Genomic DNA, 19,161 nt, shown 5'->3' with positions numbered 1-19,161 from the left:
CCACGGCGTTGAAGCTCATCTCCATTACAGTAAATGGAGAAAAACTGCTTCCAGTTATGAACATTACGCGTAGAATTTCGATATAAAACCTGCCCAACTTTTGTAAGGAAGCTGTAAGGAATGAACCTGCCAAATTTCAGCCTTCCACCCACACGGGAAGTTGGATAATTAGTGATGAGTCAGTGAGTGAGTGAGTGAGTGAGTGCTTTACTTTTTATTAGTATAGATTCGATCATTTTCCTTAATAAATAAATGACCAAGTATAATATTTTTGTCTCATTTGTTTAACTGGTTTCTCTTTATCTACTTTTAGGACATGGGTGAAAATCTAATGATGTTTTAAGGTTATATTTATGCAGAAATATAGAAAATTCTAAAGGGTTCACAAACTTTCAAGCACCACTGTAATACACAGACAGACTGTGCCATCTACTGGGATGCTTAAATTATTAAACTGTAGCACTTTCAAGGGCATAGACAAAGAGATGGCTGTTTTAGATCTCATATAAATAGTGAATGACATTGTACTGCTTTACTGACAACATCTGTATTACATAATTTACTGATTGTACATGCAATATTGGTATTACATTTGCTTGTCCAATTTAAATAAAACTCAATATTAGGAAAATATAAAAGTAGCTTCTATTTAGTTAAAATCACATTATGGATTTTATATAAAGAATCCATGGTAACAGGACATTATGTATTGCTTAGTAAATTGAATAGTGTGTCCTCTTTGACACTAATGCCAGTGGTCAATTACTATCACACTCAGCACACATACAAGACAGCAACTACGAGTTTATTATAGTACTGGTCTGTTGCAATGCATTAAAAATGGGCTGACAGTGCTTCACCTCCCCTCCACCACAATTAAATTTACACTGAGCAGCAGTATACTGAGGTAAAGAAAGAAAGAAAAAGCTTTATGTACGATGTATTTCTGAAGACTAAAAGAACATACGAGAAAATATTATTTAATTATGTAAAGATCTTACAGGCAGAGCTGATTGTTCTAAAGCTGATGTCACATTATGTCAGATTAGCTGACCACAAGCTGCTGATTACATTGCCGGGACCATGTCAATTTAAACGACTGAAAATTGCTGCCTATATTACATTTAGTGATCGTGTACCGACCGTCCAGCACAGTCGTGCTAGACATCTTTTTGCCTGATAACTAAGAGTGTGCTGCCTGACAGAGCGGGCGCATTACAAAATGGTTAATAACTGCAGCAAATTCAGCAGCAATCTTGGTACGTTCCTTTTTCCACTCAGTTTTAGTAAGTAAAACACAATGCATCAGAAAGACGAGCCTCCCTTCTATTTGTGAGATCCCTGTACTGCCTGACAGAGCCGGTGTTGTATGAAGGGTAAACAAGTATGGCGAGTTTATCTGTCGTCTCTGCCCGTTTTTTCTTTTTCCAGTCTGTTTTATTATGTAAAACATAAGACAACAGTAAGACAGGCTACTCCTCTGTCTGTGAGGTTCAAAACACACCTGATGAGCATTTATTGATCCCTGATTGATTTTAGATGAGCATTTATTGATCCCTGATTGATTTTATTTTAGTGAGTTGCAGACTATTTGGGAGTGAGTTGCTGTCAGGTGATCATCTTCATGGGTGTGCATCACTGACTGTCTCCTACTCGCTAAGATAATGAAAATGAAGGCTATAACTGAAAACTTTGGAAAAGCTTTCTAATGTGTTATGGCTTAAATTTATTATTATTTATTTATATAAATTTTATTATATAGATGAAGAAACAACAACCTCAGTGCCATCCTGAGACAATGTCTTGAAACTTGCAGCTCATGGTATCAAGTCACTGAGCTAATTACTTAAATTAGTGGGTTACTTAAAGCAGGACTAAATATAAAGAATATTTCAGTATAAAACAACAAAACTTACCACTCCTATCTTGCAATCTGTGGTTATCTAGTTGATAACTGAAAAATTCAATTATTTCTGCATTTTTTTATCTCTAACAATAGAACACAGCACTTGGAGGCATAAGGAAAATCACTAAAGGTGATATGATGCATCTGCTTACATTATGAATGTCTGGGCCATACCAGGTAATATTGTCAGAAATACAATAAGCTCTCTAAAAAAATATTAATATAGTTTTATTCAATACCAAGCATGAAAACAAACAAGTTCAATGAAAGAACTGGTTAAGCAGAGAGCGTAATACCAAACATGGTATATATGATATGGAATAAAAAAGAGTACACAAAAATGAAGAACAACATTCACATTGGAAGACAGTGTTTACAGTATATTTAAAATGCAAATATGGAAACAGCAAATCTAAATCAAGACTGAATTTTTCAATAAATTTAAGAAAGTTATCTCTAAAACGTCATGATCAAGAAACAACACCAGTTAAGGATTAAGTAAATTTTCAGATCTTTTAACATACGCTCCCATGCAGACTATTCTCAAAAATCAAGGACAAAAACTTTTCTCTAATGAAATGGAAAAGACAGGGTGTATTTGTCCAACAGTTTGCAAATTTTTACAAGCTAAAAATTATAAAAGAAAAAATAAACCCTTAGCTTCAGAATCTGCTGTATCACCATAATATAACATATACTTTTATTTTTAGATGAAGGATACAGTAAGAATAAAGTCTTTTAAAGATTTCTCATAAATAAAAATATAGAAGTAGTATTAGACATGAAATAAATGAAAAAAATCATTTTGGGTGGATGGTTCTGCAATAAAAGTCTTAGCAGTATAAATACCAGTACTTGATTTGGTACAAGTTAGTAAAATCAACTTCCTGCAATCTCAGTTATTTTAAACAATATACTGTACAATGGAGAAGAACAAATGCACGATACTTAGTGGGAAAAGTTAATATCTCCTGATGCAGAAGGCTGACATATTTTCACAAGGCAAAATAATATCCATTTCTGGGGATTGTTCTTAGGAGAATATTGAACAGTAGGTTGGGACTTTGGATTTGATAGCAGCAAGACTCCCCTAAAACATAAAAAACATTTTCATTATCAGTCTGATGCTGAAATAATTAATAATTAAGGCAAACTTTTTAATAGAAAAAGTAGGCTTTAAAAATGAACACATGAAATATGTAACAGCTTATTTAGTTTTTTTTTATTTATTTTTTTATTAATTTTATTGTAATCATTCCATACAAAATCAATTTTTACAAAAAGTAGGATTGAGAACAAGTCGACCACCACCCCCAACGGAGTAAAACTTAAGGCTTGTAAACATACCTAAATTGATAAGTTTGATAAGCCAACAGAGATGAATGGAGAAGAAAAAGAAATGCAGAAATAATTGTGTCCTCTGTGCTTTGAGAGCTTATTCTAAAATATTATTGATTAGATCCTGCCAGGTTTTGAAAAAAATCTGTACAGATCCTCTAACTGAGTATTTGATTTTTTCCAATTTCAAATAGTATAACACATCGGTTTCCCACTGACTTAAAAGAGGAGAGCTAGGATTCTTCCAGTTTAGCAAAATAAGTCTGTGTGCCAAGAATGTAGTGAATGCAATCAGTTTGTTTGTCTTTCTCGACTTTAAACCCATCTAGAAGAACCCCAAACACAGCTGTTAATGGGTTAGGAGGGATTGTGAGTCCAAGGCTGGCTGAAAGGTAATTAAAAATTTTGGTCCAGAATGATGTTAATTTGGTGCAGGTCCAAAACATGTGACCCAGTGAGGCTGGGACTTGATTGCAGCGTTTGCAGGTTGGATCTTGCCCTGGAAATATTTTGGAGAGTTTTAGGCGAGGCAGATATGTTCGATATATAATTTTGAGTTAAATAATTGTATGATTGTGCATATGGAGCTCGAGTGAATTCTCTGCATTGCTACGTTCCACTCCTTTTCTGATATATTGATTAACAGATCTTTTTCCCAGTGTCCTCTTGGATCTTTGAAAGGGAGGGACTGTAAAATAGTTTTATATATTGCAGAGATGGTGTCTGAGTCCTTGAAATTGAGCAATATTTTTTTTAGCATGGACGAGGGTGCAAGATAAAGAAAATCGGGCAGGCTCTGTTTAAAAATGTTCCTAATTTGAAAATAGTGAAAGAAATGTGTAGCTGGAATGTTAAATTTGGAATGTAATTGTTCATAGGATCCAAAGATGTTGTCTATATAAAGATCTCTAAGCAAGTTAATTCCAATTTTTTCCCAGATATTAAAAACTGCGGGGCGGCACGGTGGCGCAGTGGTAGCGCTGCTGCCTCGCAGTTAGGAGACCCGGGTTCACTTCCCGGGTCCTCCCTGCGTGGAGTTTGCATGTTCTCCCCGTGTCTGCGTGGGTTTCCTCCGGGCGCTCCAGTTTCCTCCCACAATCCAAAGACATGCAGGTTAGGTGGATTGGTGATTCTACATTGGCCCTAGTGTGTGCTTGGTGTGTGGGTGTGTTTGTGTGTGTCCTGCGGTGGGTTGGCACCCTGCCCAGGATTGGTTCCTGCCTTGTGCCCTGTGTTGGCTGGGATTGGCTCCAGCGGACCCCCGTGACCCTGTATTCAAATTCAGCAGGTTAGAAAATGGATGGATAGATGGATAAAAACTGCATATGTTGGTGAAGGTTGAAAGAGGTGGTTCTCTTGCAGAGGTGCCACAGATAAAAGCTTCTCCATCTTAAAATGCTTTCTACATTGGTTCCATATTCTGAGTGAGTGAAGCACAATTGGGTTATTAGTATATTGCCGATAACTTGCATTTATTGGGGCACAAAGCAGGGAATATAAAGAAGTACTGCAGGATTTTACTTCTATTGCGGACCAGGCCTGTGTATGTTCATTTATTTTTGTCCGGATTCTTATAGCTTGTATGTTTGCTGCCCAATAATAAAACTGCAAGTTAGGTAGAGCCATACCACCCTCTGCCTTTGGTCTTTGTAGGGTCGCTCATTGGATACGCGGATGTTTTGAGTTCCAAAAAAATGTGGTTAGTGTTGAATCTAATTGCTTAAAAATGATTTATTGATGTATATTGGAATGTTTTGAAATAAAAAAAGAAGCTTAGGAAGAACATTCATCTTAACAGTGTTAATTCTTCCAGCTAGAGTGAGATGAAGGGTTGACCATATATGCAAGTCTTGCTTAATTTTTTCCATGCAGACAGCGAAATTTTGTTGATAAAGAGCTTTATGTTTACTTTTGGTGTTTACCCCTAGGTATTTAAACTGTTTTGCAATGATAAAAGGTAGGGTGTCTAATCTATTATTATATGCTTGAGAATTCAGTGGAAAGAGTACACTTTTATTCAGATTAATTCTGAGAACAGAGATCTTTTAAAATTCTGTGAGTGCTGTTAAGACTGCAGGCACAGAATTTTGTGGGTCTGATATATACAGTACCATATCATCTCCATGTAGAGAAATTTTCTGTTCCAGTCGTTCTCTGATAATCCTCTTTATCTGATATGTATTACGACAGTGAACCGCCAGTAGTTCAATGGCGATTGCAAATAGCAGCGGTGACAAGGGCATCCTTGTTTGGTACCACGCTCTAGTTTAAAATAGTTTAAGAAATGTTGTTGATACAAATTGAAGCTTCTTGATTGGCATACAGTAGTTTGATCCATGCACAAATATTCGGGCCAAACCCAAATTTCTCTAATGTAGTAAAAACGTATTTCCATTCAGTCATGTCAAATGCTTTTTTTGCATCCAATAAAAATAATATTTCTCGGGTGTTTGACTTAGTTGGTGAGAATATTACATTAAACAGGCGTCGAAGATTGGAAGATAAGTGTCGACCCTTGATAAATCCAGTTTGATCTTGTGATATTACCGGAAGGAGCACTTTCTCCATCCTTCTAGTTAGGATTTTTGAGAGTATCTTAACGTCATTATTCAAAAGTTAAATTGGTTTGTATGATGCACATTGTAATAAGTGCTTATTTTGCTTAGGAAAAACGGTGATTAATGCTTGCCAAAAAAGTTTGTGGAAGAGTTTGATTGTCTCTAGCTTCTGTAAATGTTGCTAATAGGAGGGATGCTAGCTGAGCGGAGAATTTCTTATAAAATTCTGCAGGGTAGCCATCAGGGCCTGCTGCTTGCCCGCCTTGAAGTGACTTATTTAGCTTTTAAATATGTTGTTGAGTCTGTTCATTCTGTTACCTTGTAACTATAAAAGAAGAAAGCCTTTTAACATCTGAGTTTAGGTACCTATTATAAGCCACTACTAACAATCGTTAGGTTATAAAACAATCATAAGCCTTTTTAACACTGCAATAAATAATGAAAATAACTAACATATTTAAAGATCATCTCATCATTTTTGATAATTTATTATTGTTAATAGTATCTGCTGTATAATAAAAATCTAAGATCTGTGTGTGTCTTACCCCTCAGAGAAATCTAATTAGTTAGTTTGGCTTTGGTAACACAATGAAAATAGGAAGTGAGGGAGACACACGTGAAGAATAAAGACAAAGGAGGCACACGGAGAGTTGCTTTCAAAGACATATAGTATTACCATGGACAGGAGGCAAGCAAGATGCCTCAAAAATAATTAAAAATAATTATAGGACCTGAGATTCAGAACATGCTAGACAGAGGGAGCATCAGTCAAGAGAGGTTCAGACACAGGATTGCACAGAGGAAAGGTGCTGAGGATACATGTGGGTAAGAGATATCTAATATTTTTAAATTTATTGCATTGCTTGTCTCAACCTGTCTCTGACACGGAAACATAACTAATAGTCAATAAAAGATTTATAGATTGTTAAAATGGATAGTTATACTAATGTGATATCAAAAAGGAAAACATGTAATTTAAAAAGAATAAAATCAGATTGTAATATGAATTGTATGTCTGGTGACATAATTTGTCATAACTGTAGAATCCAGTTCTATGACAGACTAGAGGGCTTTGTCCCCTGCTTGCTTCGTTCGCCAACCACACCCAGCCTGTGCTAGGCACCAGCCACTTCCCGTCTCTGCCACTCACGTATGAGGATTTCACTTTCACCAAAAAACAATTCTCATGGATACATCTCTTCATTGGGTAGAAACACTGCTTTTCCCTGATGGCAACATGAATTAGACGATCTACAAGTCTCAAACTTAAAATTTAAATCCAAACAATATATTTGATCTCTTTTCACTGTTCCGTTATTTCACTGATTAATAATTTCAGCTTGTTTGCGCTAATGCAATCTTTACTATCATTTATTTTGAGACTTTCAAATTTTAGTACTATCTCTAACCTGCTCTGCATGTGTATCGCGCCAACATTTTTTAATTCTTTACGATGTTCTACTTTGTCATCTACTCTTTGTCTTTTATTTCCGTAAATCTCTTGGCACAAAGCCTCATTTCACAGGATGTGAATGTATCTCTCTGAAAAAGTCCTGTCACGTCCCAAGATTTTTTTATTGTAATAGAGAGAAATTAAGTATTAAGGTTAGTATCATCATGTATTTTTATTATAAAGAAGATACATTTACCAACATACCTTTATAAAATATAAATAAAATGTACATTTTAAAGTGTTTCACAGCTTTTCCTCAGTTGATGTAAGTCGATATAGTTCAGCAAAATTTATCCACATCAAAAACATTTACAGAAAAATAACAGTCATAGCAGTCTGGATCATGGAACGTGTTGAAAGAACAGCAGAGGAAGTGCTGGCTCTAGATCTGGAATGTAAGGTGTTTTGCTATATGGAGACATGAGACGAGTGTGATAGTGCACTGACCTATATGCATGACTGCCACTAAGCACTTATGTGCTAAGTGGTAATACGTGAGGCGGGACTCCACTTTGCTCAATGGTGTGTAACCCTGCCAAGTGTACAATCCTATTTGGCATCTACTTTAATCAGAAGCTAAAACTCATAAAAAAAATAAATAAATAAAATTAAAAAAAAAATAAACAGCACTAAACTGTTTTCTTGCAATCACTAAAATCATACTCTCTAAGGTATGAGGGTTGTATCCTCAATCTCATATTACCACAATACTAACCTTTATGCAGTGGCATAAATTATGTCACACGGATAGCAACACCATAGCAAGTGTACACTAAAATCGAAACAAAAATGTGTTGCCCATAATAAACAACAATAGTGTTGAAGTAAAATGTTAAATAAATTCTAACCCATACAAAAACACACAGATGGTGAAAACAAAAGTATAATTTGGGTTCTCCAGTGTTGAAAACCATATAAAGAAATCAAACCCATTGTATCAGCAAAACAAAAAGAGCCCACTGGCATTTTATATGGTGGGGTAGATGAGCAGCTTGATGATTTGGCATAACAAGTAGTGCAGTGGACGGCAGCAAAATTGTTACAACATTTGCTGATCTGGTCTTAGGTTAGATTTAGATTGTCCCTTAGCTACAGACGCCAAGGTGATAGAAGTGCTGACCAGCTAACCTTTTAGGGCAGATATATAATATTCGTATTCTGTTGGTATTTGGCAAGAAGACTATGGAAATCATCTAAGATGCACTTTAAGAATTTAGGTGTAATCTGGCTAGTTGCAAAATATTATTTGCACAGAATGAGTGCAAAAAAATATGAAGAAAAAGTAAAAGAAAAAACTGACAGAGAAACAATAATATACACAAATCCTCCATGCTGGTTTTTACATCTTCTACCATATGAGAGCAGGGAAATACAAATGATGCAAGGTTCAACTCACACTGAAAAGAACCATTTACCGTATTTAGCTTTCTGATAATCAATCACACATGTAAAATAAACAATTCTGTCTCAATTAAAGGTAATTGTAACTAATTAGGACTGAAAATAAACACACATATATCATAGTCTTCCAGCAAAATGACTGACTTTTAAGAGCAATAGCTTTCAACAAAACTTTCTAGTGCCAAGAATTAAAAGGAATTTGATAGACCTACTTATATCATAGGAAAGCTCAAAAACAAGCAAAGATTTTAAAAATGCAGAATTGTAAGTATAACATAACCAAGATTGGCAACACTGGACCACATTATCAATAGAATGTAGAAAAATGGCAGGAAAAATATCCCTTTTATAAAAAAATGTTTTGTTCATACACTGTTATTCACATCATATATTATACATACCTTTCCACCATATTGTTCCAGTTTCTGCAAGGTAATTGTTACTTGTTCTTTGTATTTTTTATCCATTAATCTTTTTGAAAGCTACAGAAAGAAAAAAAAAACAAACAAACAGCACTTCATAAAATAAGAATGGAATATTTCAAGAATTTATAATATTTCAAAGCAGAGACTCAAAACAGTTAGGCCAATAAATTACAATGCAAACACAATCTATATTTACTATATTTCATACGGAATATAAACGATTTAATGTTAGATATCCAAGAGAAGTGCAGAACCTGGAATTTATAGACAGAGTGGTGGCTCTAAGGCTAGTGATCTGCACTTGCAATCGGAAGGTTGCTAGTGCGAATCCCGCAAATGCCAAAAGGGACTCTGCTCTGTTGGGCCCTTGAGCAAGGCCCTTAACCTGCGATTGCTGAGCGCCTTGAGTAGTGAGAAAAGTGCTATATAAATGCAAACAATTATTAATTTCATTGGATTGCATTAGGTATGAAATGTAATAATTTATAAAGGTTTGAATTAATTTCAGATACTAAAAAATTACAACAAACACTTGCTGACTATGTTTGGCTGTTGGTACTACTGACTCTTTTCAGTTTTAGTATATTGTGCCTTGCTGCTAAAGTTACAGAGGTGCATGTACAGCATTTAAGCATATTACCATACATATTAATCACAACTAATGGCATTAGAAAAATCCCAGGGGTCTGCATTTGTGCCTTGTAGTCAAAAAAAAAAGACATGGAGGATTAGTTTATAGTCACATTCTGATAAAAGATGGAAAAGCCTGTTAAATGACTACACAAATAATTAAACTCTCAACATGCAGGATGACAGGAAGGCAATCATAGCAAATTACTACTCATAAAGTATTCATATGGCTAGCCCAGAAGAGCGGAAATTGAGCTGATAGAGACAGAGACAAACAAAATGAATATGAAGCAAAACATGGATGTCAGCTTTTTATAATGTGAGAAGAAAGTAATTTGAACAGTGTTAAGAAAGGCCTCAAATTAAATTAAAAATGTAAATTTAAATTAATAAAGTGACAAGAACAAGATACATAAAATTGGACATTTTGCTTAATTTCCATTTATACGTATCAAGCACAATTTGGAATGAAAGAGAATACCAGTAGAGATATAATAAATAAAATTCTAATTACTATCTAATACTAATCACAGGTCCTCCAAAAATGCCTGCAATTGCTATACACTCATCTTCTGGTGGCAACTGTAAATATCACACCCTGCTTGTTGAAGTAGTCTTAATATGAAATGACTTACAGTAGTACTTGCATCACAACAATTGGATTATTAAGCAGTTGTGTTACCTGGCTTTGCCTGGGGAAATTTTTGACATCAGTAGACCTCAGTTATAGTGCTACTGATTATGTAACCAAATACTTCTCTGAATACAACATTTTGATTTATTTATTTATTTTTTAACCTGGAGCTGATATTATTAGTTCACTTGAGCTGTTTACTGTTGAACATGCAACATTGAGTCCTTGTTGGTATAGGTGTTAAAGAAACTGCAACTGAACTCCTTATTAAAGTGGTGTTTGGTAATATTACAAGGGTGATTTAAAGTGGATTCATTCAATTCTAAAAACCTGTAAAAATCTTGACTCGGCATCAGTATCAAAGCCTAAAATTAGTGCTGCCTCAGTATACAATACATTTGGAAAAAATCATCAATTACTTTTACTCATTCAAAAGCACCGTCCTGTTCTATTCTGATCACTTTCTGTAACACAGCATCTCCATCAGCAAAAGGAAAAAAAAAATTGCACTTCATTAATTGTGGCTTGGCTCCATCAGTTAATATGCATTGTTTTTTTTTTTCTATTTCCTCTTTGATTTTGTTAACTTTTAAAAAGCACTTAACTCTGATTGTGGATTGGTATTGCAAGTATAATGACGGCATGCATGTGAACAACAGTGTTGGCTTTTTCAAAAACGCAAAGCTATGTATACCAATTAAAAAAAAAAAAGGATGCGTAATCAGTTTATCTCAGCTTTGTCACATGCGACACACCTCTGGTCTGCAGATATGATTGACAACACTATCCTCATTTCTAATTACACTCGATTCACGAATGCTGTCTGAGGGTCATCAAAAAACGTAAAGGGTAAAGCTGGATCCCAAGGCAAAAGTTTTTAGAAACACTGCTCTAAGATAAATGCCGTAATCTAGTGAGACGATGAAATTGTTATTTGCATAAATTGGATCTCCCCATTTCTCCATGAGATTGTGTAGGTGCTTTAGCAAAATGAAAGACGCAGTGTACTAGAATGTCCCACTCACTAAAGCATCATAAATAACAAACATCAACAAATAAAAAACGAGTCAGCTAATTTTTTTTCTAAATAACCAAATTTCAATCTAATCAGCAATTTTTTCAATTTAATGGTATTTAGTTTCTCTTTCATGGGTGTTTTTTACCTGCACATACTGATATATCGAAATATCCTTTCTTAGTGGATACCTACTGTCCCTGGGGTACCATCCTGACAAATTTTAGCTTTTTAGTAAAATGAGAAATAATATTTTTGCTGGTGGGTGAGTGAATGAGACATTATACACAGTGCCCTTCATAATGTTTGGGACAAAGACACACATTTTTCATTGATTTACCCCTTTGCTCCAGAGTTCAGAACTGCAAATCAAACAATTCAGACAAGATTAAAGTGCACATTCCAGACTTAATTTTAGGGTATTTACATCAGTTTTAGTAGAAATGACAACATTTTCAAATTTAAATTAACAAGGTACTTGTCACTTCTTAACATTACCACCAAGCCACAAGAAATGACATCATATAAAAAAAAGTTTAAGGCTGCAATATGGTCTGGGGGATCTGGGGTTTGAGTTCAAGCCTATTTTGCTTATGAACACTTTCACCAATATAGGACAAAAGTTTGTTCATTAATGGCAGACACCATCAACTTAATGTAATTTACACTACAACTATGTCAAAGCAGCTACATGTATTGCAGTCTCTAGATGCAATCAAGGCTTTTTATAGCACTTGTAATGGAAGGAAAATAAAGAGAGGAAGGGAATCAGGAGAGCAGATGGGCGTTGGTCGCTCCAGCGCAAAGCCAGCTGCAAAGACTAATGTTTTGGGAAAAACAGCCGGGAATGTTCTAAAGATACAGCCAAGGCTATGTAAGGAGTTGTTTTCACTTCGAGAGGCTTTTTTCACATGTAAGCATATTACTGTGTCTTCTAGTGCTAGGCACTGCTTCAGTCAGGGCCAAGTAGAAGAAAAACAATACCGTGTCTCGTGGGAAGGGGTGTGTGTGGAAACTGATCACTTCTGCATACACTGCTTCCACGTAGGCCGCTTTTGGGCAAGGACACCTAATTAGTATATAAGGGAAGGTTCCGCCCTCAGTTTCTTTGGAAGCTCAACCGTGGGGAATGTGCACACCTGTTTGGTATTTGGGACCAGGCACGAGTTGATCCTCTGACGAGACTGACATGCGGGCTCTCTCAGTCTACTGGTCTAGGATGATAGCTTTGTTTCTTTTGATATACTGTAAGCATAAGTTTGTGTCTTTTGATAATACTGTAAGCATAAGTTTGTTTTTATTACTGTAAGCATAAGTTTGTTCTTATTACTGTAAGCATAAGTTTGTTTCTTTAAATATATTACTGTAAGCATATATTTGTTTCTATAATCTATCGCTACTGCATTATACTGCATTATATGTATTTAAATGTTATAATTGAATAAGTAAATTTTATTGAAGTATCAGACCTCTTCTCTCTGATTTTTGCACACTTACTCTAAAGAACCCCTTGAACCATTTTCCCAAATCAAAACAGCACTGAATAGCACTACCCATTCATCCCACCATGTGAGTTCAGATTCGATCCTATGATTCAAGCTTAGAAGAGATTACCGTATTGAAATTCAAAAGAAGTAATTTGTACAAACTTTACAATCAAGACCTTTTACTACATGAAGAGATACAAGAGAAGTATGTACTTTTCAGCAACTTTTTGCCATCGAAACCCTAACACTCACCATAAAGACAAGTACAACAATTAGGTTGTTTAAGGTGTACAGAACACACATTTTCCTTACATATAGACATGCTGCTCTGTATTTCTGTGTATGAGTAATGGAAAACGAATTAATATTATAACACTTTAATTGACAAGATGCATATTATTGCTTGTAAGTGTATATTTCAACAATTTCTATCACTGTGTCCCAAAAATATGCATGCAGTAATCCCTCCTCGATTGCGGGGGTTGCGTTCCAGAACCCTCTGTGATAGGTGAAAATCCGCGAAGTAGAAACCATATGTTTGTATGGTTATTTTTATATATTTTAAGCTCTTAGAAACTCTCCCACACTGTTTATAAATATTCTCCGCACAGTTATACAGTAAACCCTCGTTTAAAGCGGTTGATCCGCTCCAGACAGATAAATGAATTTCCAAGAAGTAGAATTCTTTATTTATAAATCTAATATTTTCGCAGTTAGAGCATTGAAAACCTGTTTACGACCTTCTAAATATGTTTTTTAACATTATTAGAGCCCTCTAGACATGAAATAACATCCTTTAGTCAAAAGTTTAAACTGTGCTCCTTGACAAGACAGAGATGACAGTTCTTTCTCACAATTAAAAGAATGCAAACATATCTTCCTCTTCAAGGTGCGCGTCAGGAGCGGAGAATGTCAGAGAGAGAGAGAGTAAAGTAAACAATCAAAAATCAATAGGGCTGTTGCACTTTTAAGTATGCAAGAACTGCGATAAAGCGGTTCAATTAAGGGATCAATGTGAAGGTAGCCTTTCAGCATTTTTTTACAGGCGCGTCCGTATCTTCTAAGCAAACAGCCCCTCTGCTCACACCCCCTCCGTCAGGAGCAGATAATGGGGCCAATCGCCTCCCTGATGGTATTGCATGATGGATAAGTATCTGCCTGTATTTCTCAGAGAGAGTGAAAGACAGAGAAAAGCAAACAATGAAAAATCAATACGGGCTGTTAGAGCTTTTAAGTGTGCGAAGCAGCATGCGGGAAGCATATCGTATATCATTGAGGAGTTTTATTTAATATGTAATACTTGCTCAGATTGGGTAGCTTCTCAGCCATCCGCCAATAGCGTCCCTTATATGAAATAAACTGGGCAAACAAACTAAGGAAGCATGTAACATAAATTGAAAGACCCATTGTCCGCAGAAATCTGCGAACCAGCGAAAAATCCGTGATATATATTTAGATATGCTTACATTTAAAACCCACGATGGAGTGAGGCCGCGAAAGTCGAAGCGCGATATAGCCAGGGATCACTGTATACTCAAAACTAGGGAGACCCATTCAAGCAAAATTTCTTTACACTATTACTAAACAGCACTAAGCCAGACCTTTCTAGTGGTTTTACTTATACCTTTTATTGGGAGTTAAAATGGGACTAGACATTTTAGTAAACATTGTCTAAGAATGTAAACCAGCTTTACTGCCAACTCTGGTAATTAAAGGCTACTTTACTTGCATTAGAGATAAATTAATGATGTTATTATACAAAAGGGAAGAGAGAAAATCAGCAATTTCATACACATCGCTACCAATATCATGGGTTTACCATGAAGATGATGTAACAAAAATAATCTATAATAGTATATTTTAATGGACAGTATCATGTCACTTGATTATCAACAATTGTTTAATATGGCACCTGTAATAACTTGATTTGCCCAAAATGAAAAAAAAATTCATGTACCAAATCAGATTGACTTCTCATCTTATATGTATCAGTAACATGTTTTCATTTAAATCACACAAAAATATGTATACATATATGCCAGCCATATTTTACAGCAATGTTTATAAAAGTATAATTTATTTGAAAAGAACCGATTTTTATTCAGATAACACTGGAATTATTAATTTCAAGGAGATATATTTGTTTTCTTCTGTGTTTAAGGAGGTGGGGTTTGCATAAACAGCAGCCCTTGTAAAGGAGCTTATGCAGATTTCACTGGAATACAGTACCACAAATACAGGTGCTGGTCATAAAATTAGAATATCATGAAAAAGTTGATTTATTTCAGTAATTCCATTCAAAAAGTGAAACTTGTACATTAGATTCATTCATTACACACATACGGATGTATTTCAAATGTTTATTTCTTTTAATTTTGATGATTATAACTCACAACTAATGAAAGTCCCAAATTCAGTATCTCAGAAAATTAGAATATTGTGAAAAGGTTCAATATTGAAGACAGCTGGTGTCACACTCTAATCAGCTAATTAACTCAAAACACCTGCAAATGGTCTCTCAGTGTAGTTCTGTAGGCTACACAATCATGGGGAAGACTGCTGCCTTGACAGTTGTCCAAAAGACGACCATTGACACATTGCACAAGGAGGGCAAGACACAAAAGGTCATTGCTAAAGAGGCTGGCTGTTCACAGAGCTCTGTGTCCAAGAAATTAATAGAGAGGCGAAGGGAAGGACAAGATGTGGTAGAAAAAAAGTGTACAAGCAATAGGGATAACTGCACCCTGGAGAGGATTGTGAAACAAAACCCATTCAAAACTGTGGGGAGATTCACAAAGAGTGGACTGCAGCTGGAGTCAGTGCTTCAAGAACCACCATGCACAGACGTATGCAAGACATGGGTTTCAGCTGTCGCATTCCTTGTGTCAAGCCACTCTAGAACAAGAGACAGCGTCAGAAGCGTCTTGCCTGGGCTAAAGACAAAAAGGACTGGACTGCTGCCGAGTTATGTTCTCTGATGAAAGTAAATTTTGCATTTCCTTTGAAAATCAAGGTCCCAGAGTCTGGAGGAAGAGAGGAGAGGCACAGAATCCATGTTGCTTGAGGTCCAGTGTAAAGTTTCCACAGTCAGTGATGGTTTGGGGTGCCATGTCATCTGCTGGTGTTGGTCCATTGTGTTTTCTGAGGTCCAAGGTCAATGCAGCCGTCTACCAGGAAGTTTTAGAGCACTTCATGCTTCCTGCCGCTGACGAACTTTATGGAGATGCAGATTTCATTTTCCAACAGGGCCTGGCACCTGCACACAGTGCCAAAGCTACCATTACCTGGTTTAAGGACCATGGTATCCCAGTTCTTGATTGGCCAGCAAACACGCCTGACCTTAACATGGGGTATTGTGAAGAGGAAGATGCAATATGCCAGACCCAACAATTCAGAAGAGCTGAAGGCCACTATCAGAGCAACATGGGCTCTCGTAACACCTGAGCAGTGCCACAGACTGACTGACTCCATGCCACGCCACACTGCTGCAGTAATCCAGGCTAAAGGCGCCCCGACTAAATATTGAGTGCTGTACATGCTCATACTTTTCATGTTCATACCTTTCAGTTGGCCAACATTTCTAAAAATCCTTTTTTTGCATTGGTCTTAATTGGTATTCTAATTTTCTGAGATACTGAATTTGGGACTTTCATTAGTTGTCAGTTATAATCATCAAAATTAAAAGAAATAAACATTTGATATAAATCAGTCTGTGTGTAATGAATGAATCTAATATACACATTTCACTTTTTGAATGGAATTACTGAAATAAATTAACTTTGTCATGATATTCTAATTTTATGACCAACACCTGTAATCAGGGAGAAAATTGTTGTCTAGAGCCTGCGTGATTTTGACTTATTTTATAACTGTAGCATAAGAGGGATGAAAAAAGGATAAAGGTAATTAATCTTTTATGCTAAAGTAAAAAGGGTCTTTAAGTGTAATAATAATAAAATTATTAAAATTTAAGGACATTAAAAATAAATAGATGCAAATTAAACATCAGCTTTTCAACACTGAGCACCATCATTCTCTTTTCAATGTGGAACATAACAAAAAGGTAGTAAATACAATTATAAAAAACATCTATTATCGCTGCATTGACAAAATGTTATTGGAATTATTGAAATCCTTTTATTAGGCCAAAAAAAATTCACCTGCTCTACCAACTCAAACTGGCCAACTTTTTCATCTTATTCTCTCTCATAATCTTTGGTTTCTAACTACCAATTGTTTCTTCCAGCAAAACTTTACTCTCTAGTTCTGTAAATTAACTTCAGACTGGATGTGTATGGGAGTTTTGCAAAGAAGTTCTGGTGCCAGTGTCATTACTGCACTTGTGCATCTTGATAGTGACCTGAAAGACCCATTATGCTGGAGAGCAACTGAAACATTTGTCCTTCCAATATAAAGCAATATCCAATTGCTTGCTTCTGTATCAATAGCTTTGAGGAAATATTCTGGCCTTACTAGAGTCCCTGTATTTATTGTACCTGCTGGACAAATAGTACTAGAATAAAATTGCATTGCACTGATTGAACAAGAAACCATTTCTTTAATGTATAGAGAAAATAATATCAGTTTTTCCTGCATAAAGATACTACATGGACTGTATGAGGAAACTGTAAGTGGAAGTTCCCTGGAATTCTTTGCTGAATGATCTTCTTATGGCAGCACATATACATCTACAATATTTATGTACAAGAAATTCTGCTGTATCATTTGTAACTTCGACTTTTGCAAATAAATTAATGCAGAAATAGTTTGGTGTTACTACAGAAATCAGTACTTCTGCTGACAGATACACCATGTAGACATGCCACAAAAACTAAAAGCAAATGTGAACAGGAATGTTGATTACAAAAATACATGGAACATTATGAGCAAGTTTTCAACATATTTTTAAATGTCCTTATGTTGTATGCCATAGTTCAGAGTCTTTGTATATTCCATTGAATGGTGCTACAGCACATAAAAAACTTGAAATACAGATAAATGAAGCATGCATCAAGGGGAATACACTTGTGGTGAGTGAGTAGCCTATGTCCTTGACATCCAAAATGCCTGCAGACTTTCCATTCCACCAATTTACTAGTTCTTCTGCTTACCAAAAATGACTATTTATTGTACTCCTGCTGTGTCAAAAGTTCCTATTAATAGATGCATTATGTAAAAATGAATATGATAGTTGTGAACTGAACAGGATCAGCAGTCCTTGATACTTGGACTTTTTTAAAAATTTACTTGTTGATATTACATTAAAACAAATATTTACAGGTTAAAAAGAAAAAAATGTCTGTGTAACTTAACTTCCTTATCAATTTAGCAACTCATTATTAACTACTTTCAGGTTGAGAATTTTCAATAATATAGAGCTTTAAACTATTTACATATCAAAAAAGAACCTGACTAATGTGCCTTCAAAGCCATAATAGCAATATGCACATTTCTGACTTTCCAAGTGAAGCAAATGTCTCACTGGTAATTTCTCAGATTACAGACAGAAAAGTGGACGGGGTTACCCCTATAAATGAGTAACTGAATTAACAGCAGGCATTTTCATTAAATTAAGAAAACTGTTTGAATATAAAACTTGCAGCTGCTAAGGGTCCTCGAAGACCAGGACCAAAAAACCCTGGTTTAAGTGCATAATGAAGATTAAAACTAAAGATCTATTATAAAAAAAAATCTTGGAAATCTTGGTGGAAGAGGGACCAGGGAGATGAGACGTGATCTTCTCAGAAGACACTTTAAAGACCCGGGAGTTGAAAGAGATTGGCCACGGAGCGTCTCGCGGGGACCTTAAACATGAGACTTGGTGCCAAGAGATTGCAATTTGGCGTCCCGCAACAGACACTTTAACATCATGCGAGACAAGACAGTGAGACAACATTTAAAACAAGTTCACGGACATCTAACCAAGCAGTTGTTGGAATTATTTTGGCAGACAGACATCATGTGCTCCCAGCTCTTAAAACAATGACAAGTGGCAAGCAGAACACACAGCTTGCCAGCAGCAGGAAGCCAACAGATGATCCGACCACTTCTCCTTAGCATGTGTTCAGCCCCCCCTCCCCCTCTCCCTCCCTCCATTCACAATGTGAGAGGCAGAGATGCAAAGTGGCAAAAGGACAGCTGCTGTACAGGCTTTGAAATGATCGACACAAAGAGCAACAAGCAGAAAATCCACCAGCAGATGATCCGACTACAATTCCTTAGCGTGAGTTCAGCAACCCCCCTTCACAACATGCGCAGTGTTATATGTCCTGCGAGAAAGAGATTTAACCACACTCAGGGCCAGAAATAAAGGA

The 19,161-nt window shown here is 35.9% G+C and overlaps 1 protein-coding gene across 2 annotated transcripts in view; it reads right to left on the bottom strand.

Annotated features, from left to right (window-relative positions):
- Positions 1-2,118: 2,118 nt before the first annotated feature.
- Positions 2,119-19,161, bottom strand: part of LOC120527766 (PACRG-like protein) — a 31,497-nt gene continuing 14,454 nt past the window's right edge. For both annotated transcript variants that reach the window (XM_039751570.1, XM_039751569.1), the window contains exons 7-8: positions 9,058-9,138; positions 2,119-2,996 (exon numbers count right to left, since the gene is read on the bottom strand). In XM_039751570.1, coding sequence (XP_039607504.1) covers positions 2,940-2,996; positions 9,058-9,138 — 138 coding nt within the window. In that variant the 3' untranslated portion in view covers positions 2,119-2,939. The remainder of the gene's footprint in view (positions 2,997-9,057; positions 9,139-19,161) is intronic.

This window comes from Polypterus senegalus, chromosome 4 (assembly GCF_016835505.1).
Source record: "Polypterus senegalus isolate Bchr_013 chromosome 4, ASM1683550v1, whole genome shotgun sequence".
Classification (NCBI taxonomy): Eukaryota; Metazoa; Chordata; class Cladistia; order Polypteriformes; family Polypteridae; genus Polypterus; species Polypterus senegalus.
This window is presented reverse-complemented; position numbering and strand designations above follow the sequence as displayed.